Genomic DNA, 24824 nt, shown 5'->3' on the forward strand with positions numbered 1-24824 from the left:
AACTCAGAAGTTTAGGTTGTTTTAACAGAGGGAATCACTGTAATTAACCATACTAATGGATATGGGAGAAAAATCACCAGTCAGCTCCATGGCTACAGAATAAAGTGTCTGATAAAACTCATTCATTCATGATACGAACATAGCAAATTAACAACAGGAGGAGCTGCTTCAACCTGGAAAAGCTGTCTACAAAAGTGCCACTGATCACACACCCCCTAGAACGAGGACACTGAAAGCTCTGACAGAAAGTGCTGAAAACACGGACCAGACAGGCTTCCATCCGAGCAGAGTGTCAACATGACCACTGCGGGTGATATGCAATCACCTGCAGCAAAGGCAGCAAGAACAGGGCTCAGGAGTAGGAAAACAGGAGCATAATGGTGCACAGAGGTCAGTAAGAAAGAACCAAAGGGAATTTTAGAACTAAAAACATAATTTCTGAAATTAAAAATTCACTATACATATAACAGGCCTAATCTCAGATCAGGGCAGTAGAAATGACCCTAACGGAGCTGGGAACAAAAGATGGGAAAGAAGATCGGAGTGTCGGGATGCGTAGGGACTTGCGTGGTGTGTCACTGGAGTCACAGGAGGGAGTCGGGGACGGGGGTGGAGGGGGCTGGGTCAAACAACAATTTTGGAGAAATAGTGAGGAAAACTTTTCCAAATTTGATGAAAATTATAAACTCAGAGGTCTAAGAAGCTCATTGAAATGTAAGCTACAGAAACCAAGTAATAGCATGGTGATCACTTTCAACAAGCTCAAAATGGATTAATGCTAAAATCCTTAAAATAAATAAATGATCCAATGATGAAAGAAACCTCCCCCCCATACACACACAAAACCACATTTGCTGTGTCATGTTTTCCTGCTAAGTTACAGAAATCAATGCTGAAGGACACAACCACAACCAGACAGGGAGGGGGCTGAGGAGACCATCTCCCGAGCAACACAAGGGACCTCCCCCACCCCCCAACAGGTACTTCTAGGTACTTCTGCTCTTCTTCCTCCATCAGCTAAGTACTGTTTTACAAAATTACTTTGTTTTACCAAAAAAAGCAAGCATTTACACAAGATACAAAGCTTTTAAACTAAAAATCTAGTATTTTGCCCTGTTCTGCTCTAATTTTCAGAAATGCACTGCAAGCAAGAGAGCACAGGGGTAGATACTTTCACTGTGGGAGGTCAATATTGTTAATGTTTCCCCAACTCCACGTGTTACTTTATTAAGTCCTGGAGCTAACCATGGTGCATAGCTTGTTTTATGAAAGAATTCAGGGAGAAAAACTCAGTTATAATTCATAAAAAGCCACTTTTTAAAACAATCTATTAGTTTATTGAACAAGGATTGAGTGTCACACAAAATCACTTAGCCATCAGACCCCATTCTCTTTCACATCAGGGTGAAAAATACTGCACTTTTTTATATCAAGATATTTTATGAAAAATTAATAATGTTGGCCCTCAAAATATATCAGTATGTTGTTTCAAAACACATGAAAGGCTTTTTTTTTTTTTTTTTTCTTGGTAAGATCTCGGTTGTATTTCAGGACACAGAACAGCGTGCTGGAGTCCGAGGGAATAATGATCCCAGTTGCCAGCTCTTTGCAAATCCTGCACCATATACACCCTTACAGACTCACATATAGACAGATCAATCCTTTCTCAGGATGTTCTAGAAAATCGAGCTACAGGCCCCAAATACTTTTCAAAACATTTAAGATAATTACGAACAGAAGACCCAGCTCTCACCAACACAAACACTAGGTAGAAAGGAATTTCCACATTTTACTAGCTGTGTCAGAGCGAATACAGATGCGCTGGCCACAAAACCCAGAGGCGAGGCATGGGTGCCCAGGGGTGGGGGTGGGGCTAGCAGCCTCCAAGGCTGGCGCTACCATGTGGGAAGAGGGCTAGAGTCTTCTTGAGCTCCTTGTAGCTCCAATGCAGCTGCTCCACCTCGGCCTGGTGCTGTGCCCGCACCTGGCTCAGCTCCTGCAGGAGATGCTCATTGGTGCTGACCAGGGAGCTGCAGGAGAGCACAGGGAATCGACACCTGAGCCCCTCCTAAAGGCCAGCCTGCCGCCTCCTGCCCCCGCTCCACTGCCAACACCCTTCTGCCTGCCATTGGCTCCTGCCGCCTGACTCTCCCCTCCAGACCGGTTGGCGCAAAACCTGACCCGAGCCCTCTGCTGCCCCGCTGCATATAGGCAGGATGAAGGAGCGGAGCCCATGATGGAGGGCTACTGCCCCATCGCTCCAGCCACACCCGGGGGTGAGAAAACAGTCTGTAAAGCCAGCGGGACCATGTTCTAGCTCCAGAGAAGATGCCCAGTCTGGCATATTTCTAAGCCCTGGTCAGCTGTGAAAAGCCCCTTACAAATTCTGACGTAAGAGCACCTCAGAGTCCGGGTCTCACAGTGTTGTCAGCCACTTCTACTGCTATGAGGACTTTAGGAGGAGAGCGGTACTGTACCTGCCCACTCAGCCATCTGCAAAATGCTCTTGCCTCCAGTGAGCAGTGATAAGGGATGGATGGATGTGGGGGCCATTTTCCCAGATACTTGCCCCCACGGACAGACCCACGGAATAGCCACTGGCCAGGTGGAGGCCCAGAGCAAACTGAACGTGAACCCCCGCTGCAGGGCCTCGTCCACATGGAGCCCACCACACTGCAGATGGGGGGCTGCCGGGTTCTGGGAGCCATCCTGCCTCGACTGCCCCTCCCTGTACCACGACGTCCACCTTCCCTGTTCTTCTGTTGCCTCCCTCTCTCTGCTCCAGCTCATCTCTCAGGAGCCCCTTCCCCTCTGTAACCTGTGCGTGGGATGGGCCCGCTGACTCCCTGGGAGGTCACAGCCCAGCTCCACCTAAGGCCACACGGCACTCAAGCCCAGGGGCAGGAGTGGTGGCCTCAACCTGAGGCAGGAGAAAAGAGGTGAGTTTGGCTCAGGCTCTGCACCTTTATCACGTGCAGATGGCCTGTCCTCACCTCGGCCCACCCAGCAGCACACTGTTTCCTTGTGCCCAGCCTGCGCCAGCCAGCGCCCCCTTCCCACCACATGATTCTCAGAATAAACACTGGGAATAAACACTTGGCAATCCCCACAGCTCCTGCTCCCTTCTCACCACCCAGCACACAGCCAGGAGTAAAGGTGGGGTCCCCGTGTTCCGGGAGAAGTGATGGGAGCTGCTCCAGGTAGACCAGGACACCTGAGCATCTCCCACCATCTCTCACGTGCCCCTCACTTCCCCTGGCCACACTTCTGGTCACACTCTCAGGCCCCACCTCACAGAATACTATAGCAGGAAGGGACACCCTCAGGTGTTCCTCTGTGCCCCATGACGTGACCAGGGCCAGCCCTGCCTCCCTGAGCCACAGGGCCCACTCAGCGCCTCCACCCACGCCTCCCAGAGGCACCTGTGGCTCTCCTGAAGCATCTGGGTGAGCTCCTGGATCTTGTCATAGTGTGTCAGATGCTGCTTTAATTCCACAATCTCATCAGAGAGCCTCTTCACACTTGTTTGAAGTCCTGAAAGAGAAAAACAGTAACATTAGTTAGTGAAATTCACACTAAGCAGTTCAAACATTTAAGTTAGACCAGAGACACAAGAAAACAATGTAGCCTGGAAAAGTCCTTCTGTGCACAACTCAGACACCCTTGGCTTCTGCCCTTCAGACTCTCAAGAACTAAGTCTGCACACAGAGGGCAGACAGTGCAGACAGAGGCAAGCCAGTTGCCAGCTGGGGCCCCTGCACTGGACCTGCTGCTGGACCTGCTGCAAAGTTGCAGTGCTTCTCCTCCCCCAGGCAATGGGTTCTGGGGACAAGTGACAAGAGGCCCACGGGGGCCACACATCTCCGATATGTCCTCTGGTCTCAGGTCCATCAGTGACACAGAGTGTTTGGGTTCCACCCATGTGACTCCTGTCTCTGGGTTTCCAACTCGAGAGGAAAAGAAATATCATTTATTGGCTCCAAAACCCAAATCCAAGATCCAAATAAATCCACACCTAGTCACACAACTGTGAAACTACACAAGAGGCAATGAGAGAGCCAGAGCAGGAAGGTGCAGACAGGGCCCCTAAAAGTGTTACAATGGGGCCACACTACTCAGCAACTGCACCTGCCTATGTTGCTGCTGCAGGGCTGGCGAAATGGATCCTGGAAAGAGGGCAGTGAGGGCGTGGTTTCGGCATCTCCCAGAATCCCCACATTTGTCCAACACCAAGACTGACTAGATGACAAAACAAGAGCCCCACAAACGACATTACAGCCCCTATGATGAGGCAGCCTTAAGGCCCAGACACAAGAGCCACAAGCCATGCATGGCAGCCACATCTGTGAAAGGGAAGTGGTGCTTAGCAGTGGGGCAGCCACTAAGTGTCCCCCATTTTCACAGAAAACCTCTGCTGGACCACTGAGGACCCATGGCTGACACGAGAGGGGCTCGGCCTCCCCCATGAGGTCAGACCAGGGGGTCCCTGTGTGGTCTAAAAGGACTGCAGCAACCCTGACCCCATGAGGCTGACCTGTCCAGTCCCTTCCAGAAGAGGGTTGTACTACAGAGGAATTGTTGGTGAGGGGCCCAGGGGGGCAGGACAGTGCTCCAGAGAGAAGTGAGGAAATGAACAGGGCCCTGGGGGTGCCCAAAGGGGCCACCATATTTCTCTAGAAGTTTGGAGCACTGAGGGCAGACCCCACACAAAGCTGCTGCCCTTGACAACAGCGGCCACACCCAGAACCCAGCAAACCCAGGACTGAGTATTGACTAAGAAGTGATACAATAAATGGAGGAACAAGTCAGAACTGAGGATGTCAGAGGAGGTAGCTGAACTCAGGCCCATGGTCATGGCAGAGAAAGCTTCATGGGAAATGAAGGCTGAGCAAGGAGGAGTCTGAGAGCAAGCGAACAGGATGATGACATCTCAAGACACACATGAAAAGGGGAAATTTTTTACATGGAAGTTAATGAAAAGGGGCGCTGGCTCAGGTTGTGACCTTAGGTCCTGGAATCAAGCCCCATGTTGGGCTCCCTGCTCAGTGGGGAGTCTGTTTCTTCATCTCCTCTGCCTGCCACTCCCGCTGCTCTCTCTCTCTCAAATAAATAAATAAATAAATAAATAAATAAATAAATAAATAAATAATCTTTAAAGAAAAGAAAGTTTCAAGAAAAGATTATAAAGAGCTCAGCCTTCAACCAAGCAGCCCAAGAGACACAACAGAAGAGACCTGAGCAGCCTGTGGGCCAGGGCCATGATCTCATCTGTGGCTGGGCTCCTGCGACCCAGCCCGTTGGGAACATGCAGATAGACCTGCTCTGAGGCCCTCTACGAATGGTTTTTGGACCCCTGGGAGGTAAGAACTGCATGACACTCAGTGGGCCAGTCCTCAGTGAAGTTAAAATTTCCAGGGGACCCTGTGGTTCACAGCCAGACAAGGCTCACAGAACACACACCACCTCTTCACTCAAAACCCGGGAATCTGAAATACCAAGGGCATCTTGATGAAAATTTCAAAACAGAAGTAAAGATGGGAGAGATGGAGATAAGAGTGACCTGAAAGAAATGGTGACCACAGAGAAAAAGCACTGCTCTGCTCCAGGAGTGGGGGCAGCAGAGGCACAGCCATCTGCATGCTGAGAGGCAGTGTGGGGGTGGAGGCTCCCCACAGTTGGTACTGCCACGGCTACAACCATGTCCAACCTGAGGCTGTGGAACGTGCAGGAACAGCTCTCATGAGCCAAGATGACCCTCACCACACTTTACAGCATGTACTGGACCTGAATTCTGAATCCTATGAGTAATTTTTTTTTTTTTTTAAAGATTTTATTTATTCAGGAGAGAGAGGTGGGGGCAGGGGAGAAGAGGCAGAGACACAGGCAGAGGGAGAAGCAGGCTCCATGCAGGGAGCCTGACGTGGGAATCGATCCCAGGTCCCCAGGATCAGGCCCTGGGCTGAAGGGGATGCTAAACCGCTGAGCCACCCGAGCTACCCTCCTATGAGTAACTTAAAATGAAGTCTACAATAGAGGATTTGAACACTCACATTTCATTAAATAACTTACCAAATAAACTACATACTCACCAGTGATCTGCACATTTAATGTAGCCGCAGTGTCTGCATTTTTTGCTTCTTTTTTCATGCTGAACAAAAGAGCCTTTAAGCTACTATTCTCTTCCAAAGATTTGTCTAAATGTTGCCTCAAGTCATCCTAAGGACATAGAACCACACATTTAAAACAGATAAATCAAACTCAGTAAAACGTATGTATGAAATCAAGGCAAATTTGAGACCAGCAGGCATCAGTTTTACTTTACCTATCATAAGTGATAAATCAGGACGTGAACAACAGAAATCACAGCTATCTCCAGGTGAGCAGCAGTGTCCTTCATAAGGGACAGAGAAGGGGGGCACGCTGTGTGCCTGGCATCTCTGCTGGAGCCCTGCCTCCTCCAGGAAGGCCCCATGGTCACCACAGCCCAGCTCCCCATCCCTTCTCAAGGAGCAGAACAAGAGCTGGGCAGCACACCAGCCCTGTGTGGTCCCTTTAGGTTCACTTCTTGGGCAAAAGCATGGGCAGATCCCAGGGCTTCACATTCCCTGAGGCAGGCACTGCCCTGCAAGAGCCCCATTCTTTAAGCACATGGATCCTACCTGCCATCCCCACCACAGGTGGGAGCTGCAGACACAGTGGGCTCCTTTCCCATCCTCTGAGCCAGTAGCAATGCCCAGCACACCATGGACATTAAAGGGGAGAGCAGAGCACTGACACACTGTGAGAGCTGGTGGCACAGGGGCCATCACAGCCACCTGCTGCCCAGAGCAGGAGGCTGCCCCGCTTGCACAGACACCCGCAGACATAACCCCACCAGGGGAGCGAGTGGATCTGTCTCAAGGTGACAAGGGCCCCTGCTTTCAGGAAACAGCTACCCTCATTCTTCACCCTGATGGCCCACCCAGCATACCGACCCTGTGTGTGCACGCACACTCCGGGCAGTACAGAAACGGCCATGTGGCCAGTTATGGCCAATGGTTTGTCTCCCAAAAATGTGAGGAGTCCTGAAAGGGCAGGGGCTGGGCCCTGGTCCTGAACAAGGTCTCAGCCAAGGCCAGAGGAGGGGCAGTGACCCATCATGTTCAGTTGTACACAGCCCTGCTGGGAGCATGCTGGAAAGGCTCAGGAACAAGACCTTGGCTAAGGCCAGTTTTCTGGGCATCAGGACCTGAGGAGACCTGATGGCAGAACCAGCGTCTTCACAATGGGGAAAAGTAAAGCTTTGTGGGGGATCTCTGAGGCGGCAGGTTCTCATAAAATACAGACACTGGCAGATGTTCCAGAGACTCATCTCAAAGCAGCCCCGTGGCTATTCTCATTCCCACCTTTCGAATGATAATGGCCAATTCAGAAGCTGGGGGAGGCAGCTGCTGAGATGGCCCAAGAGTGTTCCCACCATCCTGTGTGTCCTCCCCTCACATGGGTGGACCTGCTGACTGGATCCTAACCCACCACATGCAAGCAACAACACTTCCCTCTCAAGAGCAGGTAACAAAGGACGGCCTCCTACGCAGGTGCTCTCTGGCTCTGATCAGCAGCTGCCATGCCAGGAGGGCCTCAGGTGTCATGTACAGAGCCAAGGCTGCCTGTGTGCGAGCCTGCAAGTGGATGCCTACTTCCATCAAGCCTTCAAAGGGGACCATGACCCCACTCGGCAATATGACAGCAAGACCCTGAGTCAGATGCACAGCTCAGTTGCACTAGGACTCCTGACCACACGGGCTGCCGGTAATACGTGCTGCTGGTGAAGGGGCTGCACTCTGGGCAGCGATCTCTCTCTCTCTCTCACACACACTCAGAGGCTTAAGTGACTTGCTCAGATGGAGCTGGCCACTATGTCCCAGTCCACCGTCTCAACCACATGTCACAACCTCTCAGTACTGACTTTTTAAAAGAGGAGCTCTTGCAGATTCCACATAATAAAACTCAACTGTGATGATCAGCAAGATGAAAAACACTACACTTGGCTGGATGCACCACAAAGATTTGAGGTGTGTGCCCTGCTGGGTCGAGTGCACGGATGTCCCTGCTCTCACAGAGCTAACATCTGTTGGGGAGGAGAGGACCTGGGAGCTACACTGACAGCCAATGTGCAGACCCAGCACCGCACAAGCAGCTCCGGTCCTGGTCTTCATCTTCCTCCGCGGCCACAGCATGGGCCCCTTACCAACACTCCTGCCCCTGGTAACCTCTTTCTCATTAGCAGATGGCTTCCTCTGTTATGCAGGGACTTCTGAGTTCACTAGAGTCCCACTTTAGTTTTGTTTTTGCATTTTTGCTATCAGATTAAAAAAAAAAATTGAATAGACCCTATCAAGGAGTCTTTTCTCTTGTGTTTTTTAAAAGTTCTACAGTTTCAAGTCTTATATTTAAATCTTTAATCCAATTTGAGTTGACTTCCACATACGGTATCAGGGGTCCAGTCTTCCCAGCACCAATACTGAATAGACTGTCCTTTCCCTGTTGTGTATTCTTGGTACATGATGCCATTTGTATGTGGCGTAATGTTCCTGGGATCTCTATTCTGTTCCATCCATCCATGTGTCTGTTTATGTGTTAATACCATACTCTTTCCATTACTACAGCTTCCTTCACAATAAGAATTTGAAATCAGAGTGTAATACCTCCAACTGTTTTTTCTCAAGGCAGTTCTGGCAAAATTTTAGGGGTCTCCCGTGAAACTAGAAAATGGAAAATACAGGGATCCCTGGGTAGTGCAGCGGTTTGGTGCCTGCCTTTGGCCCGGGGTGCGATCCTGGAGACCCGGAATCGAATCCCACATCGGGCTCCCAGCATGGAGCCTGCTTCTCCCTCTGCCTGTGTCTCTGCCTGTCTCTCTCTGTGTGACTATCATGAATAAATAAATAAAAATCTTAAAAAAAAAAAAAGAAAATGGAAAATACAAATTTTAAGAAAAATAATTACACAAATTTTAAGATTTTTAAAATTTCTGTAAAAAAATGCCATTGGAATCCTTACAGGGATTGCACTGAACCTGCAGATGACTTTCAGCAGGGTGGACTGTTTTAACACTATTACTTTTCCAATCCGTGCACATGGGATATCTTCCCATTCATGGCTCGGATTTCTTCCATCCATGTCTTACAGTTTTCAGTGTTCAAATCTTTAACTTCCTTGGTTCAAAATACTATTTTTACAATACAAAATACTATTCCTAAGTATTTTATTCTTTTTGATGCTATCCTAAATGGGATTGTTTCCTCATCTCTTTAGATAAACTATTGGTATAAAGAAACACAACTGATTTCTATTATACTGATTTTGTGTCCTGCAACTTTATTAAATTGATTAGTTTTTTTTTTTTTAATTTTATCCATTTACTCATTAGAGACAGAGAGAAAGGCAGAGATACAGGCAGAGAGAGAAGCAGACTCCCCACAGAGATCCCAAAGCAGAACTTGATCCCAGGACCCCGGGATCACACCCTGCGCTGAGAGCAGATGCTCAAATGCTAAGCCACTCAGGTGTCCCAGAACTGATTAGTTCTAACACGTTTTGTCGTTTTTGTTGTTGTTGTGAGTCTAGGACTTTTTACACATACAATCCTGTCCTCTGTAAACAGAGACGATCTTACTTCTTCCTTTCCAATCTGGATGTCTCCTTTTCCCACGTGCTCTTGTTACCATTTCCAGTGTTGTGCTAAGCAGACCTCATGAGAGCATATGTCTGTGTCTGGTAGCGGGTCTCAGGTGAGAAAGCAAGGTTTGGTGTTTTCCCACCAATCACGCGTTGCCTGTGGCCTTGTCATAAGTGACCTTTACTGTGTTGAGGAAACTTTCTATTTTGTTGAGACTTTTTATGATGGATGGATGGCTAAGTTTGTCAAATGCTTTTCCCCATCTATTGAGATGACTGTGTGGTTTTGATCTTTCAATCTGTGTGTATTAATTAGCATTTGTTGAACCAACCTTGCATTCCAGGGGGAAGTCCCACTTGGTCATAGCGTATATTTTTTTGATGTGTTCTTGAATATGATTTCCTGGTATTTTACTACAGATTTTAAAATTATGTTCATCAGAGATATTAACATCTAGTTTTCTTTTCTTCTGGTGTTTTTGCTATCAGGATGAGGTTGGCTTCAAAAATGGGTACAGAAAGAAGTGTTCCCTCTACTTCTATTTTCTCGAAGAGTTTAAGGAGTATTAATTCTTACTTGAATGTGCAGTAACATTAAGCCATGAAGCCATCTGGTTCTGGGCTTTTCTTTGTTGGGAGGTTTTTGATTATCATTCAATTTCCTTATTTATTATTGGTCTGTTCAGGCTTTATTTCTTCTTCTTTTTTAGAGAGACAGAGAGAGAGAGAATCCCAAGCAGGGTCCATGCCCAGCACAGAGCCCAACATGGGGCTTGATCTCATGACCCTGAGATCTTGACCTGAGCTGAAATCAAGAGTTGGACACCTAACCAAATGAGCCACTCAGGCACGTACTTTATTTCTTCTTGGTACAGTCTTGGCAGGATGTAGGTTTCTAGGAGCTTACCCATTTCTTTTAGGTTGTCCAGTGTGCTCACTTATAAGTACTCGTAAGAGTCCCTTATGACCCTTTTTTATTTCTGAGGCATCCACTGTGATACCTCCTCTTTCATTTGTGTTTTTGAGTCTTCTCAGTCTAGCTAAAGGTTGGTGGATTTTACATTTTTTTCAAAAATCCAACTCAGTTTTGGTTTTCTTTCCCATTATTTTTCTAATTCTCTATTTGATTTATTTCTGCTCTGATGTTTACAATTTCCTTCATACCTCCTGTTAACTTTGGGTTTAGTTTGCTCTTCTTTTTCTAGTTCCTTGAGGTATAAAATTAGGTTGTTTGATATCTTTCTGCTTTTTTAACATAGCCATTTACATGTTACGGTCTTATTATGAAGTTAGGAAGGACAAGGACAGCCCCGCCCAGCCAGGAGCCTTGGGCTCAGAGGCTGGGTTCAAGCTGGCTCTGGCTGACCTTGGGCACCACCTGCTGGAGGAAATCCCTCTAGTCCAACAGCAGCACATCATGGGCTTGTGCTGGATGGTGCTGGCAGGACAGCAGCTAATTGGAGCCTCTGCCTGGACCCAGGAGCACTGCAGCCACGTAAGCTCTACCTCAAGCCCAAGTTCATCCATGCTTTCTCCCTCACTCAGCCTCTTACAGAAGAGAGCAGTCACACAGGAGTGGCAAGGCTAGGACAAGCAAGGACACTGCTCTCTTCAAACGCCTGTTATGTAGGGTTTGGGAGCCATGCAGACAGGCAGTGCCCTCAGTGGTGGGGGGAGCCTGCTGCTGCGGCCTGACGGCAGCTAAGGGGAAGCACTCCCCTGATCTCTGAGGTTGAAACCCCTTGTGTGCATGAATAGAAATAATGCAAAAGCACGCTCACCATCTCCTTCTGTGTGTTGCTTAGTTCTGATGCCACCTCATTAATCTTTACACGGTACTGCTGCTGCTGCTCAGCAAGGTGCTTCTGTAGAGATTTATTTTCCAGAGTAAGGTAGCTAATTTCTTCACTCACAAGTGTTGAACTATCCTGAGTTGTTGTAAATTCTTGCACAGATGACAAAATATGTCTTGCCTGAGCTAAGAGTAAAAATCAGGTATTATTATGGCATTTATGTTAAAAGGATGAAGTAGAAACAAAGTACATTCATACATCTTGAGTAACACAAACTACATGCCTAAAAACACTGACCAGCATGGAGAATGGCAAAGGGACATGGATACCACAGAAATCCCCTTACTCGGATTTCTGTACACACATCCAATTGCGGATGGGAGGTAGAGAGACAGGAAAACAGTTTTATTCCAGATCAAAGGTGCCTATGAAGAGAGCCCGGATAGTTACGCTGGATGCCCCAGTTAGCCTGCCATGCTCCTTCCACAGCACTGGCTGCTGCTGCTCCTGGCCTGGGACCTGCATGCAAACACAGTCTGGCAACTCCGCAACTGGGAGCATGAGGGCAAGATTTATGGGATCAGGATCCAGAGGATCCAGCTTCTTGGGGAGTCCTGCTTCCAAAAGGAGAAGCCCTGGGGCCACAACACTGAGCATAGAGCTCAGCTCTGTGCAGGGCCCTCAGTCTACAGACAGAAGGGGCGGGCAAGCTCCTGCTCCCACTGGCTGCACCTAGGCTGCAGGAGAAAGAGACAGCTGCCACCTAGGAGGCAGCATCTCTCACTCTGGAAGAAGGGTAAGGGGTGTGCTCTGGCACCCAGGCACAGGCAGAAGCAAAGCCAAGTCCTCCCTGGGAAGGGACCACCTTCCTAGGCCTCGTTCCCACTGAAAGATCAGCAAATCCAAGGCCCTGCAGGAGATGATCATATGTTCAGAGGGTTCAAAGGAGACAGTGGCAGCTTTTTGAGGTTTTAAAACCTTCACACAATACAGAGCAACAAGAATCAAACATCATCTGTGAACAGCATCTCCAACAAAACCAAAGTGACAAGGCATCTCCATAAACCCAAGTGCCAACAGGTAGGAAAACCAATAGCCACAGGCCTGCAGGGCGCCCCTCATATCTCACACCCCATGGAAGCCCCAGCTGCTTTGAGGAAGGCTGTCAAGATGCTCTGTGCAGTGTGGTGGGAGCAGTGACGGCAAGCGGAAAGGATGCAGCAAGGTGCGGGGCCCAGACCTCAGCAGAACAGCATCTGCAAACAGAATGCTGCCTGGAGGGAGGGCCCAAGTGCAGGTCTAAGCGGACCTTCCTTCCTGGCTCACCTTGGAACACCTCATTGCCATGCAGGGACTTGCAGCCACTCCAGTACCTGTCCACCAGGTCGAGGAGTGCCTCAAGAAGCATCACCTCCAGGGCAGCCTTCTTCCCAGGAGGCACAGCTGAATACAGTCTGGGAGCCACCTGCAATGGAAACAGAACTATGATGCTGAGACCAAGAGTTACTGCATGATGTGAAGCCTCTGACACAGGGATGCATGGCACCGCCCATGCATCATGCGGATACCCTTGTCCAGAGATGTGCACAATGGGGCCATCCAAACTTCACAAGGCTGTAGGGGAGGCACATGGAAGCGCTTCCCTACCCTCAGACATGTGACCCTGGTGATATCCCACACTAGGAGGACAGGTAAAGGACACACTACAAGGTGACACCAAGTGTGACAGTCATGAAACCCACATCATGGTTTAAGCCCTAAGGCTGTGGGAACTCCAGTCCCACAATGGCCTGTTCTGGGCCCTCCTGAACCAGTCCACAGGGACTCCTGGAGGAGACCCTTAAAGCTAGTCTCCACCTAAATGCTCATCAGACCACTGGCACCAGAAAAGCCCTGAATGTAATCAAGTCACACACTGGACCACATGGGTGGTCAGGCCAGGATGATGTGGCAAAAAGGGCTGCCAGGAGAAACTATCAAGGCTCTACCCAGTGCCTGGCCACAACAGTGCTATATCAGCATGTACATCAAAGTCTCTCTCCTCCCTGCTTTTAGAAATTACTTTACCAATCTTTAAAAATTATCAAGGAAGAGAGGATGGCCTCTGCTCTCCTGACCACTTTCCAAGTATCCTGGGATTTGGGGGTGGAGGGGAGTAGAAGCTCACATCCATCTCCAGGCCAATGACCAGACCTGGGACACAGGCTAGTCCCAGGTGCCCAGGCAGCAGCTCCAAGCAGAAGGCTAGGGAGAGCCCCGCCTAGTGCTCTCCAGTTAGCTAATATCCAGAAGGCTTTTCTACAATGAACTTCTGAAGACCCAGAGACTCTGAAATGAGGGGAGGCAGGTAAAGCCACTTCAGGGGGGACAGCTCCTCACCTCCTGCCACCACTGCCACCACTGCCTATCAGGAGCAAGCCCAGCAAGTGACCACTGCTTTGCCCAAGGTCACACTGGGGGTAGGGTGGCATGAAAACACTAAGGCCTGGCTGCTTGCTCTAACAAGCTAAGGCTGAGAGCATCTAGGTGAACATCTGGCACCAACACCTCCATCAGAAGCTGTATCTGCACATTTGTCCTTAGGCACAAATGACAGAGCCAGGGTCCTCAGTGCGCTCACTCAACCTTCTGTCTCCCACCTGAGGAACATAGGGTAGTGCCCTCTGCGAGAGGATGATCACCATGAGGCTGCAGCCCCAAGCCAAGGCTGCAACTCCTCCTGTAGTCACAGCCCTACAGTGACTGTAGGAGTTCTCCAGGCAAGGCTCTGCACCTGGAGAGGTCCATCTTTGGTGAGTGAAGCCAGGCCTCTAGGGCACAGGGAAAGGCTGGGCACGTTCCTATCTCAAGCATATTCCTCATTCGTCTTCCTTCCCTCAATCCAGACCATGAGAGCCTAACCATACAATGACCATACCCTCTATAAGGGCAGCCCTCTGATGTACAACCTACAGCAACCACGCCCGGAAGCCAGCCAATCACCTACAGCAACCAGCCAGGAGGCCAAACCATGACCCCTGTAATGATTGGTCCAAAGGCCAGAACTTGACCAGTTAAGTGGTAAGTTCCCTAATTTTTCTCCCTGTTTACAACTCAGGACTGACCACAGGAAGTCAAATCACTCCACTAACCAACCACATGGGAGGTCAGGCCTCATTCCCCCTCCCCCATGCTCCTCTCACTCCCCTCTCCCACTCCCCTGCCAGCACTGGGTGTGTCTGCCAAACCAGCCATAGGGCAGACTTCTTGCCACAGTGTGCCCTGCCTATGCCTGCCTGAGGTCAGCCCTAATTCCCACAACTCTGTGCCTTCATCTCCAACCAAGCCAGTGACAAAGGCAACAGAGTCATTACCCATATGTGGCTCTGGGTCACTCAGAGGGTGGGAGGACTCCCAGTTCCTACCCAGGATGAATCCTGTGTTAAACCACAGGATGCCTGTCCAGGACACCCTCACAGTAGGACCCCCCCCGCCATGGTTCTCTGGTCAAGATGATGGACCTCACTGCTGAGACAAGCACAGCACAACTGCCCCGGCCTGTGCCTACCCTCTCTCCTTCAAAGCACTGAGCGTGGCGTGAAGTGGTGTGGAGCCCAGTAATACCCTTCCAACAGACCAAGACATAGCAAATGCCGGGGAGAAGCAGGTATGGAAGCTTCTCCAGGGAGTCTGGTGAGCACAGCATGGGAGCAGGGCACAGCAGGGCTCAGCAGCCCCCTGCCTCACCATCCTGTCCTGCTCACCTCTCCGCTGCCACTCCTGCTGTGGGGCCTCTCCTCTTCTGGCTCTGAGACCTCTGAGTGAGAAAAGGTCCTTTCACTCCTGCCCTCGGAGGCACTGTGCCTGCTCAGAGTCTCCTCAGGGCTCGAGGGCATGGCAGGCTTCTCCAGGTGGCTCAGAAACTCCTGGTTGGCGGGTGCCTGGAATCTCCCACCAGGCATTCTTCGCTTCCTGTACTTTTCAGGAACAGGCAATGGATTTACCACCTTTTGTGTGGACAAACTTGACTTCTGAGACACGGCTGGGTCCTCAATGTCTGCGGAATCTGTAAGGAGGGTGGGATACAGCCCTCAGCAGACCAACTTCCCTGGCACAGTCATCACTACAATAGTTTAAAAAGGTGTGCATGCCTGTGTGTGTGCGTGTGCATACACATGTAGAAAATCCACCCAAAAGTGATAAAACTGAGCTAAGAGCTTTAAAAAAATCAATTAACCAATTACCGTGTTCTTGACAAAGACACGTACAACAAAGAGAAGGGAGTAAAAACCTAGAATTAGGGGGCAGCCCAGGTGGCTCAGCAGTTTAGCACCGCCTTCAGCCCAGGGTGTGATCCTGGAGTCCCCAGATCGAGTCCCACGTGGGGCTCCCTACATGGAGCTTGCTTCTCCCCCTGCCTGACTCTCTCTCTCTCTGTGTCTCTCATGAATGAATTAAAAAAAAAAAAAAAAAGAATCTTAAAAAAACACCTAGATTTTGGAAATTACAAAGGGTTTTAACCAATTTGCCCCTGCGTACCTCAGGCCCCTGTGCACTGTATCCCTCCCTGCTGTGGTCTTGAGGCAGCACAGCTCTGGGCTCTGCCTGGGCCCCAGGTCCACACCCTCCTCGCCAGACCACCCCTCCAGTCCAGGCCGCTCTTCCCGGCTCTTGCTGCTGCATCCCAGCATGGCTTCAATGTCTCCACAGTTCCTCAGATCTGCCATCCGCAGCCAAACCCAGGACTTCCCCCCCAGCAAACCCGTGTCTCAAGCACTCGTGCCTTGAGTAGACTGTAGTCCTCCACCTGCTGGGTCAGAAGTCACCTGGACGTCCCTTGCTCCCCCAGCCCCATGTTCACTGCTGAACTTCACCAAGTCCACCCGACCACTGCCTCTTCCAGGGACGGGTCTGCTGTACCCACTGGGACAGACCTCCCCCACGACCTGTCCTCTAAAAGCAAACACACAGCAGTCACTCCGTGCCATCCCAGCCCTGCCCCAGGGACAGACACTGCCCACATCCTGCCTTACCTCGCCCTGTGACCTGTGTTCTTCCTTCTCCCCCTCCAGCCCATGGCCACTGCTTGAGCCCACTCTCCCAAAATGCACATCTGAGTCTGGCCACCATGAAGCAGAGCAGCAAGCCACGGTGAGGGTAAAAGTAAAGTCTGAAAGCCTTAACACCCCCTTCTGGATGCAGAAGATAGAAAGACTGAAAAACTGTGCTGGGTCACAGGTGTCTGAGGAGAAGCAACAATTAGATATGCTGCGTGCACCTGGATCAATTCCTGGACAATGTCAATGGAATGCCTGGCAAAACAGGAACAGGGTCCGTGGGTTAAGTGGCAGGTAGGTTTGTGGCAAAGTTCATGTCCCTTTCTGGAGAGTTAAATGCTCCTTATTCAAGAAAGTGTCCTTGCTTTCAGGAAACTATGCTGAAATGTTTAGAAGAGACAGGACCTCCTGCTCCTGTTCCAAGTCCACCCGACCACTGCCTCTTCCAGGGACGGGTCTGCTGTACCCACTGGGACAGACCTCCCCCACGACCTGAAAGTTCCAGAAAGACCAATGACAGAAAGTTCCAGAAAAGACCAATGACAGTATGTGCGCACACATGTGCATACATATGAACGCACACCCGTGCAGACGTACATATACATGCGTATGCCCACACAAAAATGCACACACATACATGGTGGGGAGAGGAGGGGCACACCAGAGCAAATGCGGTAAATGCCAACTCTGGGGGCATCTGGATAAGGCAGATATGAAACTTCGTTGCTCTGTGAATGAGTAGGAACCCTGTGCCACTCACAGACATGGCACCACTGCTGAGCCTCAGGATACGGGGACAGTCACAGCTGTCCCCTCCACCCCACTCCGCAGTGGCCACAGGCAACCTGAGTGGGGTCACCAGCACAACCTGGCCACTTCCCCAGGCCCCCGTGACCTCACCTGAACTTGCTTCAGGGACAGGCCAGGTGAATTCACACTGGGAGGTTTTCTGACACTTTTGCCAGAGGCACGCATATGACACTCCCATTTAACAGATTTACTTCTTGTCATTAAATTTTAAAATGTAGTTACTGTCATAACCTGTATGTAGCTGTGTGTGTAGAGAAAAGCACCGCGGAACTTACAGACGAGGACTCTACGATATGGATCTACTAGACATTTCAGTGTAGGAGACTCCTTCCTAAGACAGTGTAGGGGGCTGACGGCAGGCACAGTGACAACACCGACCTGCCAGGGAACTGGCCAAGGCCACGTGAGCCGGCTTACCTGGGTGTGGGGTAAAGTGTGCATGCGGCCCACACTGTGGCGGGAGCTCCCCACAGTACTGGTGCTGGAGCCTCTTCTCTGGACCACACCCTCGAGAGCTGCCTTTCTTCCTCTCGTGGCCCTTCTTTATGGAGTCCCCACACTGGTGCTGCATTGAGTGGGGACTCAACAGATGTCCAGAGTCTATCGTATCAGAAAACATTTTACAAGTTTTATTTCATCAGAAATTCCCTCTTAACCTTCCGATCATGTATGGCAGCTATCAAGGACACAATGAAATAAGAAAATGGTGACTGAGCAGGTGGATTCATAGGTGGACCACCCAGCTGAGGAAAAAGGGCAGCATGGTGCTGGCACCAAGACACAACAAGAAACAAAACACCACCCGGAATAGAGAGAGAGACTCAAGGCAACTGAACTCACACACATGCCAGTCACCGGAAGAGAAGACAGTCTCTTCATGAGCACAAGGCAGACAAAGATTTCTTGTCGACAAAAGGACACCCAAAAGCACAAACCATATGAAGAGCAGAACTGACCACCTGGATTTCATCGACAGCCTCTGCTCTGAGAAGCACTGTTGGCAAACAAAGCAAGCCACAGATTGGGAGCGTCTGCAGCACTTCCATCTGAGAAAGGGCTCATGTGAAGACAACCAAAGAGCAGGCACTCTTATGACCAATACCAAGGAGAGGGGAACAGGAGGGGAACAGACCCAAACAGCCGTGTCCCATCACAGTCTTCAGGGAAGTGTGTGTCAGAACCTTGAGGAACCATGCCCTCAGAGGAGCCAGACCTGAGGGAACCAAGACCAAGCTGGCGGGGACACCCAGAGTGCAGAGGTCCTCATGCCAGCCACTGAATCCTGGGATTTCAGCCCAAATTTGTGCCTCAACCTATGGCTGTCTTCAGGAAAATTTCTTAGAAACTCAAAACAGAAGAAATGGAGTAGTAGCATATATACAAGTCCTGGTGGGGAAGAGGCCCTGAGCAAATACCATGAAGAAAGCCACGTGCTGCCAACACTCAGTAACATCTGCGTCCAGTCTAAAGTTCTGAACCCAGCAGGTTGAGCGTTCAGCGTCTCCTAAGCTAAGTGGATAACCCCAGGGGGGGTGGGTGGGGAGGGGATGGACACTAGTGTTACCAGCCACAGGATACTTTATGTCCTCATCTACTCTGCCCTTTTAGGTCCCCCTGTCAGTACAGCTGTAGTCAATCTGAGAAAGGACAGTTTGAACAACCACACAGAACAATATACTTAATATACTGACAGGTATCACAATTCTCTAATCCAAACTACCGGTAGTTACAAGTTCAGAGACTTCACAAGGATTCTGTACATAAAGGTGAGTTTTCTGGAAGCACAGCTTTGTGCTGGGGAGCCAGAGATCACCAGCCCCCCAGCACAAGCTGGGCCCCCTGGGCCCTTGTGGTGGAGTAGAAGCCTACCTTGGGAACTATGGAGGTCAGTCTCTTGCTCCCTCAGGCTGGAACTTGTGCTCCCAGGAGGGTTGCTCAAGTCCCACTCACACTCAGCGATGAGATTCAGGACTGCCTCGTCATCTGCATCCATGACCAAGCATTTCTTGGCCGAGGGGTCAGCACACATGGCCCTAGAGTGACACAGTCTGCAAGGAAAAGCAAACTCAGTGCTGTCGCTCAAGCCTGCATCCCGCACCAGTGCACATGGACCCTGTAAAGGAAGACAAGTGCCCTGCCAGCACGGCCACAAGGTCTCCAGGGAGGAGGAGCTGGTGCACAGCAGAAAATAGCTCTGGGTGCCTCTACTAAAGAAGTCAATGCAGGACTTCCCCAGGACAGGCACTGATGAAAAGAAGGCCCTGTAATGTCGCCATGCCATCTGAACATGGTATGGAACCCCAGTAGGGTCTGCTCAAGAATGAAAGTTCCAGAAAGCTCCTATTCTGATATCCCCTAGTGTGTTCTCTTCCTAGCATATCTGCAACTTGACACATGTGATCAAGAAACTTAAAGGATATGGTGTTCCTTTAAGACACACGTGATCAAGAAACTTAAAGGCTATGGTGTTCCTTTAAATTTGGTGTTCCAAATTTCTATCTTTATATTAAGTGAAATCTCTCCACACTGACTGAATATAAAGTGTTCTATAATACAACATCCCTACCAATGGTGACCCTCCAAATGAATGCGAACACACACAAAGGGAGTTCACTTCCAACACAGGCAGCTTACAAAATCTCTTCAAGATAACATTCAATCATATACTATGAATGTTGGTTTTACGATATCTGATTATACTTTCAGAAATCAACACTATTTTCTACTCCTAAGAGTTTTCTTGCCCACTGCAGAGGGAAGGGACTTGGGTTCTCTTTCTAGGTCTGCCCACAGAAACCTGACACATGACACATTTCTATCTTGTGGGTCTCCATGTCACCTCTAGATCATGAGGCTGCACCCTGTCATCTATTAGGCACTCTGAGCTCTAAACTCCGTGATAGTTCAGCCTTGAGATTGTCAAGGACAAGTAAACCACAAAATATTGTTGGAAGAAATTAAAGAAGACATGAATAAATAGAAACACATCCCATCTTCATGGACTGGAAGACTTAACATTGTTAAAATGTCAATACGCCCCAAAGCAACCTACAAGAATCAGTACAATACCTATTAAAATCTGAATGACATCTTTTGCAGAGACAGAAAAACACATCTTAAAATGCATCTGGAATCTCAAGGGACTCCAAATGGCCAAACAATCTTGAAAAAGAAGAGGAAGCATTAGAGCTCAGATATGGCAGTAATGCTGGCATTATTAGACTAGGATTTAAAACAACTCTAAGTAATAATGCTAAGAGGTCTAATAGAAAAAGCAGACAACATACAAGAACACATGGGAAATTTAAGCAGACAATTGGAAATTCTAAGAAAAAATCAAAAAGAAATGCTAGGGATCAAATACTGTAAGGGAAATGAAGAAAGTCTCTGATGGGCTCATCAGTAGCCTGGACACAGCCAAGGGCACAATCTCTGAGCCTGAGGATAGCTCAATACAATCCTCCAAAGCTGAAAAACAAAGAAAGAAAAAGACTGAAAAACCCCACAGTAAAATACCCAAGAATTGAGGGACAACCATAAGATGTAACACATGCTTAAGAAGAACATCAGAAAGAAAAGAGAAAAAGGAACATAAAAAATATTTAAAGTCTGAAAATTTCCTCAAATTAATGTCTGACACCAAACCACAGATCCAGGAAGCTCAGAGAATACTGGCAAAATAAACACCCAAAATTTACATCAAGGAATATCATTTTCAAACTGTAGAAAATCAAAGGAAAAGAAAAAAAATGCTAAAATAAGCCAAAGGGAAAAAAACATTTTCTGTGTAGAGGAATAAATACAAGAATTACATCTGACTCCCCCTCAGAAACCATGTAAGCAACACAAGAGTGAAGTATTTAGATTACTGAAAGAAAAAACTACCACCCTAGAATTTGGTATCCTGCAAGATTATCCTTTAAAAGTAAAGGAGAAATAAAGGATTTCTCAGAATAACAGAAATTGGAATATGTTGCCAACAGACATGCCTTATAAGAAATGTTAAGTCTGGGATCCCTGGGTGGCGCAGCGGTTTGGCGCCTGCCTTTGGCCCAGGGCAGAATCCTGGAGACCCAGGATCGAATCCCACATCGGGCTCCAGGTGCATGGAGCCTGCTTCTCCCTCTGCCTGTGTCTCTGCCTCTCTCTCTGTGACTATCATAAATAAATAAAAATTAAAAAAAAAAAAAAAGAAATGTTAAGTCTTTAGAGGGAAGAATGATACAGGTCAGAAATTCAAACCTATATGGAAAGGAAGAGCATTAGAGCCGGAATAAAATAAAAATTTTTATTTTATCTTATTCTTAATTGATCTAACAGATAACAACAACAATATATTTGATTATGGGTGCCCACATATTAGATGCATGATTATAGCTTATGCATCGTGAAATGAATGACAGCATCTGTAATACAAGGGACAAGAGAGTAGAATTTGGAACGTTTTGTTAGTAGGAGGTATTACCACTACTTGTGAAGTACTGCAATAGTATTTGAAAGTGGGCATGTAGTAGTTGTGAAGGTCTCCTTCATACTCTAGGGCAACCACTAAAAAAAGTAAAAATGTAAGTATATCTGATGTGCTAACCAAGGAGAGAAAATGGAATGGTATAATACACTCATTTACAACCACAAAAGGAAGAAACAGAGAAGACAAGAAAAGGAACAAAGAAAACAAGAATGAACATAGTAGATAGATATAAATCCAACTCTATCAATACCACTTTAAACATCAATAGTCTAAACATTCCAATTAAGAGATTCAAGAACCAACTACACGTTGCCTACAAGAAACCCATTTATTTATTTATTTATTTATTTATTTATTTATTTATTTATTTATTTATTTATTATTTTAAGATTTTATTTATTATATTCATGAGAGACACAGAGGCAGAGACACAGGCAGAGGGAGAAGCAGGCTCCATTCAGGGAGCCCGACGTGGGACTCAATTCCGGGTCTCCAGGATCCAGCCCTAGGCTGAAGGTGGCGCTAAACCACTGAGCCACCCGGGCTGCCCAAGAAACCCATTTCAAATATAAAGACATATACGGATAAAAAGTAAATGGTTAAAAACAAGTATATCATGCTGACAGTATTCAAAAGAAAGCAGAAAATAACTACATTAATTTCAAATGGAATAGACTTCAAAGAAAGGAAAATTATCAGGAATAAGAGGGGCATTACAAAAAGAGAAGATCAATTCTCCAAGAAGACATTAACATCCTTAACCTGTATGCACCTAACAACAGAGCACCAAAATATACGTGGCAAAAACTAACAGAACTACAAGGAGAAACAGACGAGTCCACTGGAGACTGGAGACTTCAGCACCTCTATACCAGAAATGGGCAGACCTGGCCGGCAGAAAATCAGTAAAGGACACAGTTGAATTCAAGAGCACCACCAATCAACTAGACATACCAACATCCACCGGCCACTTCATCTAACAATAGACTACACATTTTTCTCAAGCTTACATGGAACATTCAGCTAGATAAGTCACACTGGGAGCCATAAAACACATCTTAACAAACTTAGAAGAATTCATAGAATATCTGCTCTGAGACCACAATGGAATTAAACTAGTAATCAGTAACAGAAAAAGAACTAGAAAATCCCATATATTTGGGAAATTAAAAAGCAAATGGCTAGATAACAACATATGGCATGAGTCAAGAAATTTCTAGAGAAATTTAAAAATATCTTGAATTAAATTAAAACAAATATATCAAGATTTGTAGGATGCAGTGAAAACACTACTTGGAATATAATTCATAGCACTGAATGCATATGTAAGGAAAATAATAAAATCTACAATCAATAATCCAAGCTTCCACCTTAGGAAATTAGAAAAACAGAGCAAATCAAATCCAAAGTAAGCAGAAGAAAAGAAATAATAAAGATTAGAGCAGCAATCAATGAAATTGAAAACAGGAAATCTACAAAGAAAAATCAACAAAACCAGAAGCTCGTTCTTTACAAATAAAATTGAAAAATCTGTATGCCAGGTTATAAGAAAAAAAAAAAAAAGATACAAATTACTAATATCAGAAGTGAAAGGGGGATTGTGATGACAGATACCATGAACATTAAAAGGATAATGAAGAAATACCGTGAACAACTCTATGCCTACAAATCTGATAATCTAATGAAACGGACCAGTTTCTGGAAACACACATTCTATCAAAATTCACAAAAGGAGAAATGGATAATCTGAATAGATGTGTATATATCAAAGACATTGAATCAATAATTAATAACCCTTTAAAACACAAGGTCTAGATGGGTTCATCGGTAAATTCCAACAAACACTGAAAGAAAAAAAATTTTTTTTTTAAACTTAGTCTTTTAAAAGTTCTTTTTTTTTTTTTAAGACTTTATTTATTCATGAGAGACAGGGAGAAAGAGAGAGGCAGAGACACAGGCAGTGGAGAAGCAGGCTCCACAGGGAGCCTGATGTGGGACTTGATCCCCAAACTAGGATCATGTCCTGAGCCAAAGGCAGACGCCCCCAAACTAGGATCATGTCCTGAGCCAAGGCAGATGCTCAACCACTGAGCCACCCAGGCGTCCCTGAAAGAAAAAAATTAAAAAAATTAAATTAAATGAATTCTCTATAACCTCTCCAGAAGATAGAAACAGAGAGAATACTTCCTAAGTCCTTCAATTTGGCCATCCTTATTTTAACATGTAGAAAACTACAGGCCAATAGCTTTCATGAATACAGATGCAAAAATCCTCAACAAAGTATTAGTATATTGTATCCAACCACGTACAAAAGAATTATATGCCACAACCAAGTGGTATTTATTCAAGGAATGTAAGGCTGGTTCAACTTTTTTTTTTTTTTTTTTTTAAGACTCATGACAGACACACAGAGAGAGAGGCAGAGACACAGGCAGAGGGAGAAGCAGACTCCATGCAGGGACTCGATCCCGGGTCTCCAGGATCACTACCCCAGGCTGAAGGTGGCACTAAACTGCTGGGCCACTGAAGCTTCCCTGGTTCAACATTTTGAAATCAATGTAATCATCACATCAACGGATTATAAAGAAGAAAACTCATATGCTCATATCAACGGATACAGAAAAAACATTTAACAAAATCCAACATCCATTCATGATAACAGTGATCAGCAAACTAGGAATAGAGGGGAACTCCTCAACTGGATAAAGAACATCTAAGAAAACCTGCAGCTAACATGACATGACACTCAGTGGTGAGAAACTAGCTGCTTCCTTGCTAAGACCAGGACAAGGCAAGGATGGCCTCCCCCCCTTTTTAAAAAGATTTTATTTATTTGACAGAGAACAAGAGAGTGAGAGCACAAGCAGGCAGACAGTCAGGCAGAGGGAGAAGCAGGCTCTGTGCTGAGCAGGGAGCCCAACACGGGGCTCGATCCCAGGACCCAGAGATCATGACCTGAGCCGAAGGCAGACACTTAACCATCTGAGCCACCCAGGTGAAGGGTGGCCCCTCTCATTCCTTCTTTTAAACATCATACCAGAAGTCCCAGCTAATGCA

The 24824-nt window shown here is 47.4% G+C and overlaps 1 protein-coding gene and 1 long non-coding RNA gene across 5 annotated transcripts in view; one reads left to right on the forward strand and one right to left on the reverse strand.

Annotated features, from left to right (window-relative positions):
* The window catches only part of CEP72 (centrosomal protein 72), a 53697-nt gene that overhangs the window by 15377 nt on the left and 13496 nt on the right, over window positions 1-24824 (reverse strand). For 2 of the 4 annotated variants that reach the window (XM_038583377.1, XM_038583378.1), the window contains exons 5-12: window positions 19166-19344; window positions 17714-17896; window positions 15194-15495; window positions 12777-12915; window positions 11439-11635; window positions 6090-6216; window positions 3423-3534; window positions 1474-2030 (exon numbers count right to left, since the gene is read on the reverse strand). In XM_038583377.1, coding sequence (XP_038439305.1) covers window positions 1874-2030; window positions 3423-3534; window positions 6090-6216; window positions 11439-11635; window positions 12777-12915; window positions 15194-15495; window positions 17714-17896; window positions 19166-19344 — 1396 coding nt within the window. In that variant the 3' untranslated portion in view covers window positions 1474-1873. Of the gene's footprint in view, window positions 1-1473; window positions 2031-3422; window positions 3535-6089; window positions 6217-11438; window positions 11636-12776; window positions 12916-15193; window positions 15496-17713; window positions 17897-19165; window positions 19345-24824 lie in introns of those variants that run through there. The other 2 variants (XR_005383721.1, XM_038583379.1) reach the window with 2 other exon arrangements.
* On the forward strand, window positions 14140-17892 carry LOC119867477. Its single transcript, XR_005383722.1, has 3 exons — window positions 14140-14510; window positions 16502-16780; window positions 16858-17892. It is a non-coding gene; the product is annotated as an uncharacterized LOC119867477 (long non-coding RNA).

The sequence above is a fragment of the Canis lupus genome, chromosome 34 (assembly GCF_011100685.1).
Source record: "Canis lupus familiaris isolate Mischka breed German Shepherd chromosome 34, alternate assembly UU_Cfam_GSD_1.0, whole genome shotgun sequence".
NCBI classification, from domain to species: domain Eukaryota; kingdom Metazoa; phylum Chordata; class Mammalia; order Carnivora; family Canidae; genus Canis; species Canis lupus.